At 47.9% G+C, this 17,130-nt stretch overlaps 2 protein-coding genes across 4 annotated transcripts; one reads left to right on the top strand and one right to left on the bottom strand.

The window, feature by feature from the left end:
• Nucleotides 1-4,150: 4,150 nt before the first annotated feature.
• CHCHD10 (coiled-coil-helix-coiled-coil-helix domain containing 10) lies at nt 4,151-10,391 on the top strand. Of its 3 annotated transcripts, none has more exons than XM_048821656.1 (4): nt 4,324-4,471; nt 5,623-5,830; nt 9,335-9,482; nt 10,121-10,391. In XM_048821656.1, the coding sequence occupies exons 1-4, from the start codon at nt 4,425-4,427 to the stop codon at nt 10,138-10,140; spliced, it is 423 nt and encodes a 140-aa protein (XP_048677613.1). In that variant the 5' UTR covers nt 4,324-4,424; the 3' UTR covers nt 10,141-10,391. The 3 variants fall into 3 exon arrangements, with proteins under 3 accessions (XP_048677611.1, XP_048677613.1, XP_048677612.1); XM_048821655.2 differs by having other exon boundaries at nt 4,332-4,471; nt 5,620-5,830; XM_048821654.2 differs by lacking the exon at nt 5,623-5,830 and having other exon boundaries at nt 4,151-4,471.
• A 1,288-nt stretch (nt 10,392-11,679) lies between these two features.
• Nucleotides 11,680-17,006, bottom strand: C15H22orf15 (chromosome 15 C22orf15 homolog). Its single transcript, XM_048821652.2, has 5 exons — nt 16,775-17,006; nt 14,954-15,040; nt 14,056-14,181; nt 13,529-13,603; nt 11,680-12,911 (listed from the first exon to the last, which is right to left on the bottom strand). The coding sequence occupies exons 1-5, from the start codon at nt 17,004-17,006 to the stop codon at nt 12,742-12,744; spliced, it is 690 nt and encodes a 229-aa protein (XP_048677609.2). The 3' UTR covers nt 11,680-12,741.
• Nucleotides 17,007-17,130: the final 124 nt, after the last annotated feature.

Genomic DNA, 17,130 nt, shown 5'->3' on the forward strand with positions numbered 1-17,130 from the left:
AGGATGTTACTAGGGAGGGTGGGAGGTAGGGAAGCTTGCATGGCTACTTGTGCCTAGGCCACACCTGGATTGCGGCACGTTTGTTAGCACTAAATTCACCTTTGAGAAGCTATCCAAAACAAAACCGCCACAGCCCCAAAGGTGGACACTTCGCGGGCCAGGTGATCTGAAGCAACCAGCCACAGCCTGCTGTCCAGGAAATACTGGGAGCACAGCCTTGTCGGTATCATTCCCGGACATTGCTGCCCAGGGCTGACAAGCACAAGCCTCCATGCTGATTGGGGACACTGTGGTTTGAACTAGGAAGCAGCTTCTGGACATCTGCCAGTCTCTATGGCTACTCCTAACATCACAGATATGGATATCTGAGTCCAGCTTAGGATATTCTCCCTCAGTTGCAGGTTTCCACAAAAACCCTCAGTGCTTCCCCAGCTTCACTAACTCCCCAGGGAATGTGCTATTCTCTTTAGCCTGCTGCTGCTTCAGCCACCTCCCTGCAGCCTGCAGTAGCTTCTGGGCAAGAAACAACAACGGCCCATTGCAAAGATCCTCTCTTAATGGAGCATGTGATGACAGAAAGGGATGGCAATTGCCAGACAATAATAGGGAAAGAGGTATGAAACTCCCCTAGTCTGACTCCGGAGGATGTGGTTCCGTCTCTCTGTTACGGTTTGGGGCTCTTACTCCTGAACAAAGTCAGCCTGTCTGAACTGGGTCTATTTGCAGAATGTCATGAACCTGCAGCTGTGCTCACAAGATCTCCACTTTCCTGCCTTGGTGAACAAGCTCTCTGGAATTTGGTGGTGAGGACGGTGAGGTTTCCTACAGTGCTTTTGCTTTTGGTGCCTTTTCTCCATTCCCCCGCTCCTGCCATAATGAAAAGGGTTCAGCAGCCAATGGAAAAATCCCTGGTTCTGGGGCAGTGTCTTTCCATTTGATTTTCAGAGAGTCGTGGGATGGTCGGCTGGGCTCTCAGGGGAGAAGGGGAACACCAGCACATATGGGGCACAGTTCAGTAGCTTGTGACCTCCTTGGTGCGTTAAGGAGACTCTTTCACAGTGAATCAAGCAATTCACAGCAGACAGCACATGTGCTTTAGGTACAAGGTCACATTTTGCCTTTTATATTGAGCGCCTGCCAGTATGGTGACACATCACACACGGCTGGGAACAGAATTCGGCTTCCAGGCAGCCATACTAAGCCTTTTGGTACGCGGGGTTGGCTTCTTCCGCCTTCCTAACATGTGGGAATGTTTTCAAACTGCAGCGCCCTCCTTTCCCAGAGCAAGCAATGGGTTGGGTTTCACATTTAAAAGGAGGGGTTTTCAGGTGGATGTGCAGCACACACCTACCCCCACCCCACCGAGTGGCTATTCTCTGGAATGATCTCTTTAGCCAAGCGCAAACAGCCCAGCATGAACGGGGTCCTTTTACTGTTCCCTTACAAAAATTCCCCTATTTCAACCAGGTGACCATGAATGATATCACTCTCCTGAGGCTAACAGAAAGATATAGACTGAATGTTGCTTGAATGCAACCAAAACCCAGGACCATTCGCTGCCATGCTTTGTGCTGCAATGATTCCAGACTTGCTACTGGCTTGGCATGGTAAAGTGTCCTACCGTGGAGGACGAAATAAGGCAGCCCTCCCCAGAAACCTTCTGCAAAGGCTTTCAAAGTACCATCAGGAGAGCACCCCAATTCTTCAGGGCAAATCAAACATTAAACACAATTGCTTTTAAACCCTGTACTCTAGTTACAAATCTGCACTCACCAGAGGTGCCTTCTCCGGCTTCAGGGTCTGGAATCCTGCCTTGGGAGGGTATTGGCTCCAGGGTGATGAAAAGGTCCTGGCTGCCGGGGAGAACGGATTCACCACTTGCCTCTGCACATTCTCTTCCTCCTCCTCCTCTTCCTTATCCCCAAAATCCTCCTCCCTGTTGCGTGAGACTAGCCCCTTGCAGGTGTCCACAGACAGTGGTGGGGTAGTTGTAGGGTCACCCCTAGAATGCCATGCAGCTGATCATAGAAGCGGCATGTATGGGGCTCTGACCCGGAGCGACCGTTTGCCTCCTTTGTCTTTTGGTAGGCTTGCCTGAGTGCCTTAACTTTCACACGGCACTGCTGTGTGTCCCTGTTGTAGCGTCTCTCCACCATACCCTGTGCGATTTTGGCAAATATATTTGCATTTCTTCTTTCTGATCAGAGTTTGGCCTGCACAGTGCTTCTCCCCTACAGCGATCAGATCCAGTGTCTCCCTTTTGGTCTATGCTGGAGCTCGTTTGTGATTCTGGGGGGACTGCATGGTCACCTGTGCTGCTGAATTCGCCACGCTGACCAAACAGGAAATGAAATTCAAAAGTTCCCGGGGCTTTTCCTGTGTACCTGGCTAGTGCATCAGAGTTCAAAGTGCTGTCCAGAGTGGTCACAATGGAGCACTCTGGGATAGCTCCCGGAGGCCAATACCATCGATTTGCGTCCGCACTACCCCAAATTCGACCCAGCAAGGTCGATTTTAGCACTACTCCCCTTGTCGGGGAGGAGTATAGAAGTTGATTTTAAGAGCCCTTTAGGTCGATGGAAGAGGGTTGGTTATGTAGACGCGGTCATTTTAAAATCAACGTAACGCGGCTAAATTCGACCTAACCCCGTAGTGTAGACCAAGGATTAGGTAATTACCCTGCCCCATTACTGCAGTATCTGTGCTCTGCTCAGTCTCTGATATATCTATCCTCACAGTGCCCCTGTGAGGCAGGGCCATGCTATTATTCCCAATTTTCAAACAAGGAACTGCAGTACAGAGAGCCTTCTCCAGGATCAAACACAAATTCTGGGGCGGAAGAGGGAACTGAACCAGGTATGCCAAGCCCCAGGCCAGCACCCTACCTCTCAACTTAAACCTACCGCTATCAATATACGACTTCTTCAACTGTGATAAACCTTGTTTTGGGTAAAATGCTCATTGAATGTGTATTGATTTAGATACTAAGGTGACAGATGCCTTAGAAATACTTGATAGACAAATATTAAAAGCCTGATTTCCCGTGAGAGCTGAACAATGTTTTGTAAGAGATTATGTAAAAAGAGCACCCTCAGATGCGTGCATGCATGCGTGCGCGTGTGTGTGTGTGCATATCTTCCTTCCATACACCCACCATACTGAACTTCATGGTAGTGCAGCTAAAAGAAGTCAGATAGCACCCTCTGGTGGGCACATGGCTAGTTACTGAACCATGTGACACACCGGTTGTTTGTCTCATGACAAAAGGACACCGTGATAGTCATTTTTTAAACGGACTGAATTCTGGTAAGATAATTATATCTATTCTTAGTGAGCAGGTACAGGAGACTCTACCAAAAATATGTCAACTTGCCATTATGATAATGTTAGCCCTGGGAAAACTAATTGCCATGGCCGTAATTTAAGTGTCTTCTGGAACAACAGTGGGAACGCTATGGATATACTAAAGATGTTGTCCTGGAGATCAGTGGTGTGCAGAGACAAACAACAAGTTTCCAGCAATGTTGCTTGGCCAGGAGAGGGAGCAGGCTGACTGTCCTGGAAGCAGCGGACAGCTCCAAGAGCACAGCACAGCACTCCCTCCGACAACACCAGGGCAAGAGTTCAGTTCTTACTAAGCAAGAGTGCCTCAGGCAGAATCGCTGTCACTGGGCACCCCTTGGAGGTGCCCTGTCCAAGAAGCCACTAGAACCAACTCTGCTTAATTGCTGGGGTGTGATGGGCTCACGGCCCAAGCCATGCAGCCGCAGGCCATGAGAGAAATATACCAAGGAGCGCTCTGTATCACTCATCTACGTCTCTTCATATATATACCATGGTGGGTGCTTTACAAATGCAGGGACAGGACAGACCAATGGTTTTCAGCCTTTTCCACTCGTGACCTCAAGTTACCTCAAAAACGATTTTGCAGGATCCCCTCCCCCCCCATTAACCAGAAAGCCAGGAAGGCGGGCAAGGATGACGCTATGCAGCGGCAGGGTTGAGAGCTCATGGACACGCAGACCAATCTGGTGGGAATGACTCTTCCCAGTGGCATTGGAGCCTTAGGCCAAGGCGCCTTCATTGGGCATTATCCTGCACTGACCACAAGGCCCGTCCCTGCCTGGCTCCCACCAGCACTATCTGGAAAGCAGCTGAAGGTCAAATGTATGGCTCTGGGACAGCCAGTTTCTGGCCTAGGCCCACGTGGAAGGAGGGCGCCTGCGCAGAGAGCAAAGTGACGGCAGACCTAATGAGGGCAGAGGCTTCACGTGCTGTCACGGAGCATGCGCGAGTCTCGGGGCGCATGCCCAGTAGTAGCCAAGCGGCAGAGCCTGGCCACGTGGGTTCCCTCGCTCGCCCTTTAAACCGGCTGCGCAGCACCCGCGCTCAAGGAGACTCGGGACGGAGGCGGCGGCCCCAGGATGCCCAGGGGGAGCAGGAGCGCGGCGGCCCGGCCGGCTGCAGCCAGGTGGGGGCGGTGGGGGCGGGTGCAGGGTCCCGAGCTCCGGGGCTGCCCGGGACAGTGAGAGTCCGCGTGAGTCCCCGGCCCCGCTCCCGCTCCGGAGCGCGCGTGGGCTGCAGCCCAGCCCCTGCGCCCCAAGCCTGGGGCTGGCTCCGGTTCCTCGCGTGCCCTGTGCTTGAGCCGTGCCTCTCTCCAGCGCGACAGGGTGGGTTGAGGTGGCCTCGGGCATCGGCCCAGCTTCTGTCGGTCAGACCCAGAGCTCTTCCTCGGGCTTGGGAAAGGGGCTCTGAGCCTCACCGCGCACACGAGGCCGGACAGCTGGGTTAGCATGAGTCCTTCGCCCACGTTCTGAGGGACCCTTCGTGGTGAATCTCCCCAGACTGGTAATGTACTAATCCCTGCCCCTTAATGGGCTAGCGGTGCCCTGGTTTCCAGCCTGGGCTGTCCCTTGCCCTGGCGATCACCCCAGGGAGGGCTTCACCTGGAGTGACTCCTCAAGTCAGCTGTGGGGGGCGGGGGCTCCGTGGGTCACCTTCGGCCTGCCTGTCCACATGCTCCTCCCCACAGTCACACCAGCTATACACGCTGTACCTCCTCCTGTTGCTGGAAAGACAAGCCTCGCCCTCTGGGATCCTGACCCTGCTCTGCAACTGGTTACTAACCAGTTGCGAAAGTACGATGCCAGCTGCATTCCTACCAGTGTCCTTGGCTGGTTGAGAGGGATGGGCATTTCAAGGTGACTTTAGCCATGGTAGTGTCATCTTGACGCATTTGACTGGAAGTAGGTGTATGTTTAGAAGGTGGAGTGAATTCCTGAGTTTGTGCACACAGAAGTGTGGCAGGAAGTAAATAAAACCCTGTTTCTGGGATGGCAGTGCCAGATTTGTAACCACAAAGCTATTGAGTTGACTTCTGTGAAAACTGAGCAGCTGGGGTCCCTTTTCTTTCACTTGCTGCAAATCCGTCTCAGAAAAATACCACATGTCGTATTCTCCCTCTTTCCCACCCTTGGAATATATCTGGGTGGGACCACAAGCAGGCAAGCTGCTGGGGTATGTGATTCCTATGGTAGTTATCTAGTGTAAGCTCCTTCCTTTACAAATTTCACTAAAATCTTTCTTTCTCCTCTCTTTGTTCATTTCCCTTGTACTCAGCAGTGCAGCCCCAGCTCATGCTCATCCTCCACCTTCAGCTGTTGCAGCCCCAGGTCAGCCCCAGCAGCCTGGCCTGATGGCCCAGATGGCTACCACTGCTGCCGGGGTTGCCGTTGGATCTGCGGTGGGCCATGTGGTTGGCAGTGCTCTTACTGGGGCATTCAGTGGTGGTAGCAGCATTGAGCCAGCGAAACCAGCCAGTGCTATCCAGGTAATGCAGCTCCATGGTTTCATTAAGAAACTATTCTTCAGAGGTTCATGGAGTCCAGGAAGCAGGGCTGGTTATCTGGTGTCCTAGAGGGCCTACGTACACTCCAAGAAAACACAAACAATATCCACTTTAAGCCCCACTATTACTAAGGAACCTCTGAGGTGCCTTTTGTGTAGGGGCGTGTTTGTGCTTAGAACTAGTTGGGTCAGGCTAAACCTGTGATTTAAGTGGAGACAAGAGAACAGAACATGATGCTAGTCTGTAGAGAAAACAGCCACGTGTGTATTATCTCTCTGGATTTGGAACATTGATTTATTGAACTTTGCGGGTCAGTTTGGCTTTAAACTTAATAAGATGCCTTTATTACACAGTAAAAACTGTCATTTTTATCAAAAATCAGTGGGTATAGATATTTTGAAACTAGCTGAACTTAATTTCTGAAAACCTGCCTTGGCTTTAGGAGTTTGATTAAACTAAAGCATTATAAAATAAATCATTGACATTAACCTGCCTTTGTCTCTCCTAGCTGGAGAAGCTGATGCTGGTCCTGATTGGGGCACAAAACATGTCCCCCCTTTTTCATGTTTAATAGGAAACTTCCACCCCCTTTTACATAAACTGTCATTCCAAACTCACAAAGTGCCAGACTTGTTTTTTGGTCTCCAGCCCTGCACTTGTGAGATTAACCTTCTAGCCAGTTGGGGCAGAGCACACTAGCTTTGGGCCTTGCTGTTTAAAAGGAGGGGCAATTAGATGACTTTTCTGGGCCCCCATTTGTTTGAACTGGTCCTGAGTCTAAACTTGGGACTGGAAGGCAGGAACTCGCTAGTTCTAATCCTGCCCCTGATAATGGTTACTCTTTGGCACTGGAGTTGCTGAATTGCTCTGCCTCGCTTTCTCTGTGTAAAGTGAGACTAATCCTGACCAGTTTTACCGGGCTGTTGGAGATTAATGAGGTCCATAAAGAGCATGTGGAGATGCAGAGCAGCAGGTCTTGTTTCCTTTCTGCCCGGAAGCAGTGTTGGGATCCACCTGCCCCCTTGGAGAGATGTGGGGCATCTAAAAGTAGAAATTATTAGCAAAGTGAAACCTGTGGCATGACTGTTACATAAAACTGAGCCTGCCCCAAGGATTAGCTAGATCTCTAGGTGCTGGTAAGGCAGGCTGTGGCCCGTACAAGAAACCCAGGAATCTCCTTTAGAAAGGCTTTTTCTGTGAAGGCTGCGAAACCCAGGATTGTGAGTTCAATCCTTGAGGGGGCCATTTAGGGATCTTGGGCAAAAAAAATTGGGGATTGGCCCTGCTTTGAGCAGGGGGTTGGACTAGATGACCTCCTGAGGTCCCTTGCAACTCTGATATTCTGTGATGATGTCTGGACTCTTGTAGTCAAGGTTAGTTGTTGGATGTGGAGCTGCTTCCTAAAAGGTCCCCAGTATAGACTGATAGAGATGTTGCCTTCCTCAGCATTCTGCCTCCCTGCTTCTCATCACTGCCCTCTCTAGAGTGTCTTTAAATTGGACATAAGGCAGTCTGTATTTCTGTTGTGGTAGCACCGGAGTATTGGGGATTGTGGTCCAGTTGTCCTAGGCACTGGGAAAACAGATAAGAGTCCCTGCCTTGGTGTCTAGTCGTGCAGTCTACATAGCCGGTTCAAGTCCAGAAGCCTCCAAATTCCATCTGTCCTGCAGGAACAAAGTGTCAGCACAGGAGCCCACTGGAACTCAACATAAAATGTGGTTGGCGTTTGAAGCTGTAGATTGTTTGGCTGAATGTTGGTCGCTGGTCTAGTAATTTACATGGAATGTATGGGCCCAATGAGTCAAAGGTGTTAACCTAACTCAGTCACTGCCCAACAGTAAACCGTTTTAAACAAGGTCTGGGGTTTGGCATACAGAGACCTCAGCCTGCTTAGTACCATGGCAAATGCACCATTAAAAATCCTTTAACTTTTTATTCAAAGATACAGAAAAGAATGAAAGACCGTTGCAGCATTTGAAATGTAAAGTTTTAAGGCCTTCTTTTCCACTTTAGCTGGAGAGAGTTTTTAGAAGGAACTCCCCTCCCCTCTTGTCTGACAGTCTTAGAATGCATCACAACTGTCCGTTTTGGGGAGAAGAGAATGTTAGTTGAGGTTAAGTCTAATCCTGCTTCCTTTGAGACAAAACGAGATGAAGACGAGGGGGAGAGAAGAACAGCAAAGAGACAATAGAGCTTTTGTCTCTAGTTTTGACTCTCATTTGCATCCTCAATGCTGGAAAAACACAGGCACAGCACGTGGTTCTATCTGCACTCTGAGATCTGGCAAACTTGCACGGGCATTGGGCTGCTTGGGGTATTACTTTTAGCTGCCTCTTTCTGGTTACTGGCTTATAGCATTGTTGCAAAATATGCAGTCCTGGCCAGATGAGCCAGCTGTTTATTAGACAGAAGGGGAGAAAAGAGAGAGATAAGGTAGGGAAGGAAAAGAGTACCAAGTGGTGGTGGTCCAGAGGCGAAGTCTCCTATCCCAGATGATGATTGGCATTCAACCAGAGGTGATGTCATCTGGGTCCCACTCTCTGGCCTGGTCTGGTCAGAGCATCTCTCCGTATCAGGATGATGAGGCCTGGAGTCTCAGGAGATGGTAGGGGTACCAGCCCTGATGGTGAAGCTCACTCCAGTAGCTAATTTTTCCTCCCCAAAGTATCTTTCTTTGAGGACCCTGAAAGGGAGTAATGGGTGGAATAGCCCATCCCCAAGTTATTTTGTCAACCAGTTAGGCCTAATATCTGACATGAGTTTTGGTGCATTTTTCTTCTTACTAGTCATGATCTTAACACAGTCCTTGAATTATAGTTGTAGGCCTTTTTTTGTTTGGACTAGTTCAGTCTGTCCTTGTTGCATAGGGTGACCAGACAGCAAATGTGAAAAATCGGGACAGCGGGTGGGAAGTAATAGGAGCTTATATAAGAAAAAGACCCAAAAATCGGGATGGTCCCTATAAAATCGGAACGTCTGGTCACCCTATTTTTGCACCTTTTCCAGTCAACATTTGTTGAGACATGATGAAATTTCACTCGCTTCTCACAGCTGAGCTCACAATTAGGGCAAATTTGTAGGCTGAATTATCACAACATAGTCCTCCTCCTAAGTGTATACATCCGAACAACTTGAACAGCATAAAGGAAGTTTCCATTACTGCTCTGCATGGGGGAAAATGCTATTCTAACCTTTCATTTGGACTGCTCCTTTGCTCATGTGAGAATATTGGTGTCTAGGAAAGGCTTTTATTTTTCAGTTATGGCCCTCGCTTCTGGCTATTTGGTTATGCACTGAATTTAGGACTGTAATTTATTTTGAAAACCATGCAAGGTGATGGGACGTGAGCTCAGCTTAGTCACACATTTGCCGTGACTGGCAGGTAAACAGGAAAATCTAGACAGGATAGATCATTGGGACAGAAGACGAATACAGAGCTTGTCTCCCTAAACTGGGATGTTTTTCTTCTTCTTGGGATGTCTGTAGGAGCCCAGGCAGCCTGCGTACCAGCAGCCGCAGTATGGACCTTGCCACTATGAGATGAAGCAGTTCTTGGACTGTGCTACCAATCAGAGTGACTTGACCTTGTGTGAGGGTTTCAACGAGGCACTGAAGCAGTGCAAATATAATAATGGTGAGTTTTTTGCTTGGTTTCACTGCAGGGTGCAGACATGGGAAGCTGTCAAATCTGGGACTGACAAGCTAATGTTTGAAAGAGTAGTGTGACTTAGTCTGGTAGGGCTCTGAGCTTTTGAACAGCAGCTTGTTAATAGTTCCTCCTAAGGAAACAAAACCCCCTAAATGTGGAAGAGGTTGCTGTCCTTCTCTTTGAAGTGACTTCAAAGTCTCACGTCTCTGCCATTTCAGTAGTGTAGTCCTCTCCATAAAGATGCTCAGGAATCATGAAAAGGGGAAGAGGGACACCTTTGGTCCATGTCTTAGCAGAATGAAAATGGTGGTCCAAATAGTGGGCTTGGAGATCCCTTTTTTAGGGGTTGGGTGCTCCTTTGGGGAGCCTACTCCTTTCCCAGAACACTGCCAGCCAGTTCCCTATTTCTTGGTTTGCCAGAGGAGAAGGGTTTCCTTCTTCTGGAGCAACATACTAAATAAATTAAGTGATGAGTAGACCAAACCCCCTTGTGTGCTTGGTTGAACTTGTACTCCTGTTTGCATGTTCTGGCTAATCATGTTCACCTCAGTCAGGCATTTGACATATGTGGGTCCCTTCTGCCTAATGTTGAACTTGAGCTTCTCCATCCTCTCCTATTGTAGGTGTCTCCTCCCTCTTGTGAAGAAATTCAGCACTAACACAGGGAAACTAGAGCCTGGAGTACAGACAAGACTGGAAGGGACAGCTAGTGACCAAAGTAACCAGTTGAAGGGAAGATAGTCCAACCAGCGGAAAGAACCACTTAGAGCTAACACACTTCTAGAATTGCCAGGAAAGAACGATGGTTGGAATTTGATGGGGCTTTTAGACTCCAGATCTTGTTTGATTTGTTACAGTGAAATATGTAATAAAAGGAGATGGTTTTTTAATCTATTAATACTTTGTTTCTTATTGTAGATGAAACTGTAGGATGTCATTCTAATCTCTGAATGTGTTTTCTTCCCCTCTTCCCCAAACAAGGGGAGCAGAATCATTAAAATCCATGTAGCTGGATGACTCAGCAAAACCAAACCAAACAAGGCCAGGGCTGGATTTCCTCTCACAGGACATGTATACGACCACTGCTGTACTATTTTTGTCTGCTCGGAAGTCCAGAGCAGAGATAATCTCTAAGAGCACTGCCCTGCAAGTGCTTCATTGACTGGGATTTTTATACATCTCAAAATCCTCTCCGCTCATGGACATGATGGGGACAGAGGTGTAGGAAGAAAAATGTGACCTGGTCAATTGTATGACCAAGAACATTGCTGGCTGATCTTGTTTTGGCTTAGTGGGTTAAGTAGTATGCTGAAGGTGATTAGCATCAGGTTAAATTCACTGGTGCCACATGCAGCTTTAACATTGCACTAGGAGCTGCAAGGCCTCATCTAACAATCAGGTACAGCTAGTCAGTAACTGAAATGTGTTCGACACTCCACACAGATCTGGCTCTGCAAAAAGCTAAGACTTTCAGTTTTATTGGCTATGAAGCAACTTGGGTTACCTTTCCACAGTCGAAACTGACACTGTTAACAGTCATCAGGCTTCAGCTGGAAGGAATGTAGCTGCTGTGTGACCAGGAAAAGAATGCTTTGCATACTAATATTGGGATTTTCTTTGCAGATGGATAAAATCTCTTGGTTATTTTAGTTGTCATTGCTCTCTAGCTGCTGTTGAACAGTGGACAGTATTGTCTGAATCTCATTCCTTGTATGGATTTGTAAGTGGCCGGTAATAGTCTATGCTGGTGCAATTCTGTTACAACTTTCCAGTTCTGCTAAACAGGAAAGAGTATTTCTCCTCTTAAAAAAAAAAAAAAAAAAAAAGTAGATATACCCGTCTTGCAATGAAAGCCTCTCTGCCACCAAAACTTCATGACCTGAACTTTTGTCAGTGGTTTGTGTCTCCTGAACTATGTGTGGCTTGCAGTCAGACTGCCATGTGCTGTGTGCCAAGTAAAATCTAGGCACAAAGGACATTGTAAAGTCTTGCTGCTTTGTGAATAAAGAGTGAGATTCTGATCTTGGGAACACCAATGTAAATCTGAAATAACTAAGGAGTCAAAGCTACTCCAAACATACATACTGAAAATGAGCTCAAAATTGGATCAGGGTTTGCACATTTGCTAATGCATGTGTGAAAGAAACCAGTTCCCTGCTGAACAAAACTGCATTTCCCACAATCCTTTAAACCATTGTTTTATTCTGTGTATTTAGTATTTGATGAATTACATTCTAGTCTGGTTCATAAAAATATTCCTCCAGGAGGCACTCTCTCTAATCAGTGGTTAGAAAAACAAACACACAAAAAAAACCCCACTGTACAAGGTGAAGCTGTTCCTGATGGGGACAGGAGATGTTGGAACTGGGCTTTCACAAAGGCTGCTTGCAAAGCAGTTACTGTGAAAGAGGCACCAGGGGATTCCTGGCTGGGTGCCTTGCAAGGATTCCATATCAGACTTGCTCAGTTTCCAAGACTATATTTTTCTCTTTGGTGGCCAGCCCTACACCTCAACCTGCAAATGAAAGTCAAGCTGAGTCTTTTCTGGATTATGCGTGATCAGTCATAAAGAGCCTCCCATTGGAATGTAAATTCTGCTTTTGATGAAGCAGACAGAATACAATCCACTTTGCTCTCCCATATCTAGCGTGGTGGTAACAGGAATAAAGTAATCCACATTTGCCTCTCACTAACGTCAATAGATTACTTTTTTTAGTATACATGTACCAGCTGCCCTTAGCCTGGGGAGGGCAGGGGCGTTTACAGTACTGGAGAAATGGCTTGCAGCAAGTAGGCTTGAGAACACTGACACATCACAAAGTTCTCCTATTTCTAATAGGGGTTGTTAGGTGTTACCATGTACACTTCATTTGGAAAGAACTGTGGCTTGTGTTGGGTTGTGACTACAGATGTGGCACCTTCTCGCAGAAGAGACCTGCTCGCTGTGTGTCAGAGTTGCTAGTACCAAAAGTAAAGTCTTTACTACGTTTTAGTCTGTTATCCCTGACAGGTCTAAACTCTGGTTCAGAGGGTGGCATAAGCCTAGCTAGCCTTCCATTTAAAAAGGTTCAAGGGGGTGTCTCTGATTATGGCTCAGTCTGGCTGTGATAAGGATGCTGCTTGTAAAGCAGTGTCGTCTTGCATCCTGCCCTACAGTTTGACTCCACCTGGCTGGCTGTCTTTCACCCTGTGAGATGCTTCCAAACAGCTGGAGGCCTTGTTCCCGCAACGGATGATACCCTATCTAGGTGGGCCTGCTGGAGGGAACAGAGCCTTTCTTACTCTGCTGTGTGCTTCTGAATTTTGCTGGGGAGCCTTGGGGTGGTTCCTTCAGTGGGCGAAACTTTCTCTGCATGGAACTCCTCCTCGTGTTGTCCTTCAGCTGAGGGTGTGCTGATAACTTCTGCAGCCGCTCTGGGAAGCAAACCCAGAAACCAGCTGTTAGTTTCTTGCTAGGCTCCTGTTTACTAAACCAGGGATTTTGCCAGCTAACTGATTCCTTCCTTTTTTAATATGGCAATAGAAAGAATGATGGAGTCTAGTGGCCTGAGCCCAGGATTAGGAGACAAGGAACTCCTGTGCTTTCTAATCCCTGCTCTGACCATCTGTCCCTCTTTATCCTAATGTAAAACACTTCATCCCTCTGCCTCTGTTGTCCCATGCACGAAATGGGGTTGGTATGTTACCCGCCACCCCTGGATGTAATGAGGATTAGTAAGACAATGTTTGCAAAACACTGAAGATGGAAAGCTGCATGTAGTAAGGATGGGAAATACTTCCTGGCTTAAGCCAAACATACACATTTTGGCTTTGCTAGTTTTGTTCCTTTTTTTCACCCCCTGTTCCTGGGATCTTTTGTTCCTTTAGCCAGAGCAAACCAACCTCAGGCCAAATTCTGCAAAAGGGACTATGAAATGCAGGGGCTAATGATGGTGCACATGGCAGGGATTTGAATGACAATGTCTGATGTTATACGTCTATGTCACTGGTCTCCCTATGGGGATTTGATGCAATGGGACCCCAGCTCTCACCTGCCAGCTCAGGGTGGTGTTTTCCCAGGTTCTCCAGTAGGGACTCATAGTAGGTTGATTCCGAGCCTTCTCCTCCTGCCAACAGAATTAGCAGAACCATGCTCCTTCATTTCATATCCTGGAAAAATTTACTGGGCCATAAGACCTGCTTTAGCTTGTGTAGTTCTGCTAAGTCACTTCAAGAAGAAGTAATTGTTTCACGCTAGCATGACACATGGTGTTGGGAGTTTGTCATGATACAATTGCTGCATGGTTTCTATCTATCCATCTACCTGCACTCATACGCTATTTTGCGGTGTCCATTTGCAATGAACACTGAGCATTTCCTTTGTTTGCTTGTACCTTTGCGCTCTTCATTTCTACATAGTGGGATGAATATCCCACTAACTTTGTTCATGTATCTTTGTGTAGAACAAACGAAATCCCATAGAAGGAAGGAGTGGGGATCCTTCCCTATAATGGGGTACGTTGCTCTGGAGGGAGCCCGGCAGCATTCTCAGCCTGCAGAGTCTTGGCAAGTCACTTACGAATGACTCTGAGGAGGATGTAGCGCTGCCTCTCCTCGAGGTATTTACTGGCCAGCTCAGATGCAGGATTTTCCACTTCGCTCAGGTTTACCAGGGTCCCCAATTCATCTAGGAGATCAATGCAATCTGGAGAGAGAGATTGGATTAAGAAGTTCCTATGTACCCCCAGCTCTACAATTCATACAGAGTTAGAGTGGGCTTAACTACACAGGGTCACTCAGGAAAGTGACTTAAATTAAACCAAATTAAGGTCACTTTAATTCTGAATAAGAGTGTCCACACAACCACTTAGTGCAGTTTAACTAATCCAGTTTAAATTTACAGTTTTAGTTCATTAGGATTAATTTTTCTGAGTGGATTAACTTTTCTGAGTGTCCAGTGCAGCCCTCTGCTTCATCTTCACCTGTCCATGACAGGTATGGAGCTACTCCCATTTGGCACAGCCAGTGAGAGACTCCACCCTGACAAGTGACCTGGTTACAGAGACATGAAATTCACTTGCCTGCTCTGGTACACAGCGGTTATGCCCCCACATTTTGTAACATCAATATTTTTAGGTCATTGAAACACCTAGCAAACCATTGCAGTTTGCCTGTTGCTTAATAAAGGACTTTGGGATCCCATGGGGTTCTATGAATGTATTTTCCAGTGTATTATTTTTAGTATGTTACACTGATCACAAACTTTATGACCCTTTATGAGACAAGACAGAGGGAAATACGTCATCTGCTCTACCCCCATCCTTTTTGCAATTCAGTCTCACCCCCTTAATCCCAGTTTGACCCATTTTTCACCTTTCCACCAGCTCCCTCATCATGTCTGATACTTTAAGAGCACCTGTGTCTGTCCCCCAGGCAGGTGGCCTTCACTCATTAAGAGGGGGATGGAGACATGGTACCTTCTGGCCGACATTGGCATTTCTTCTTCAGGTGCGCGGTGAGGGTCAGGACCAGGCAGTGCACGTTCACAATCTCTTGGCAGTCAGCTGTGAAGCAGGGAAAGGGAATCAGCAGATGAGGAGACAGATTTTCCCCAAGTTTAGGAGCTGCATAACCCAATGAGTTGCAGTGGGTGGTTCAAGTGCAGTGACGAGACAGACGTTATCTGCTCATGGCAGCGAATGTGGCAGACAGAAAAGGGAGGGTAAGTTTTACTGCAGAAGGGGATGTGTCATAGCCAGACCTGGGGTGCTACAGACCTGTGCTCCTCCTTCCCTTGTCCTTAGAACCACAATCAAACCGGACCAGGAGGCATCCAGAGTATTCTGGTGGTTTAGGAATATGTCTCACTGCTTCATAAGATGCTTGTGGGTTCAGTTTGGTTTTTTAAACTTGGTCTCATAAAATAGAAGAAATAGGGAACTTAGGGTGTGATCGGGCCCTTCGCTTTCCCCTCTGCAAACCCACGAATGTCACACGTGACTTGAGTTTGGGAGTCTCAGCTTAGTCACCAGTGGATATTTGCCTCAAAAACTTGTTAATTGAGCGAGATTAGAGAGGCCCAGCACATGAACAGCAAGGGGTGGTGCAGGTCAGTATGGAGGTGCAGTAACAGACTGGGGACAGGGGTCCAGGGGTAGGCTAGCAGGGGGATCTGCAGGTCAGGACTGCAGTGCTTTAGAAGAAATGTTGGAGGGCTCAGAGCTTGAATAGCAGAGATTGCAGGTCGCGACTGAGGGCCATTAGCTGAGTTTGGGTAAGGCCTGCACGGTGCCCACTCACGCTATTGCTGGGCCTCGCCTGAGCTGTCAACCCTTCATTTTAAGAGCACTCAATGGGTTGCACTCTACAAAGCAAATCAACAAACTATCATGTTCTCAGGGGACCCATTTCTGCAGCTAAACAGCCCGTCAGTCAGTGGGCTATCTTCACTCTGCTGCTGGTGCCCAGGCCGTGGGCCCTGGGTCAAAGCAAGTCCACTTGGAGCAAGTGAGCCGGGAGTTGGTCTGCAGTGATACAAGCTGCCCCCAGTCCCTGTTTTGCCAAGGGACTTAAGATGCCAGCGTCATCCAGCAGGCGGGTGAGACTGGGCAGGAAGGGGATATGGCTAAGGCGCTCAGGAGAGCAAATGAATATAAAAGCTATTGTCACTGATGTGATTGGCGATGACTCTGCAGACACATGGAGCAGAGATGACATTTCTGCACAGTCACTTTGCTGAGGATGCAGGAGCTGCACTTCAGAGAAGCACAAACCCCTCTGTGGAGCAGGGGCAGCTGGAAAACACGGGAACTTGGTTTTCATCTGGTGTCTTTTGTCAAATTGCTTCATTACGCTGTATGGCCCTGAAACCACAGAACAGTAAAAGTCTGCAGTGACTAACCTCCCTTAGAAAGATGGAGTAAAGTCACCTTTAATGGTCTGAGGTCTGTCTGCAAATAATACCAGATAATGCTTAGCTCTGATTTAAGTTTTTTTATCCCTCAATCTCAAAGTTCTTTACAAAGGAGGTGAAATACATGGTTTTACAGATGGGGAAACTGAATCACAGGGAACTCACACAGTGGTCTCCTGACTCCCTGATCTATTCCCTAGCCACTAGACAACACAGTCTCCCCAATACACTTGCCCAGGCCACTGACTTAAGGCAAACGGATAGGACCACTGAATGGTGGCCGGAAGAGGAACACAAAGTATGCTGTCAGGTTTCGTGATCAGAGAAACCAGCTGATTTGGAGAAGCTGGGTCCAGAGGGCAAAGTCTGAGCTTCCCCCACTTACCTCCATATCTCACTGTAATGAACATAGTGCTTCCACTCTGCTGGGCCCAAACCTCCTCAGCAGCCCCCTTCCTCGAGACTGCTGTCCCTCTCCCCCGAGCCAGAGGACTTTGCTGATGGTGTTCCGACTGCCTTGTGTTTTGGGGCAGACTTGCAGGCAGCCTTGGTGACAAAAGGCTGTTATTAAGGCTGGCATAATTAGCCCGCCAAGAGCCTGGGGGAGGGGTGAGCATTTCCCTTGTTAATGCTCTTATTGGTTTCAACAACCAGATTTCCCAGCAACGGGGAAATAACTCCTGCCGATTCCAAAGCTCCTCAGCGAAGCTCTGACAGGGGCCGGGGCAGGGGCTGTGCTGA

Source organism: Caretta caretta, chromosome 15 (genome assembly GCF_965140235.1).
Source record: "Caretta caretta isolate rCarCar2 chromosome 15, rCarCar1.hap1, whole genome shotgun sequence".
In the NCBI taxonomy this organism is placed as follows: Eukaryota; Metazoa; Chordata; order Testudines; family Cheloniidae; genus Caretta; species Caretta caretta.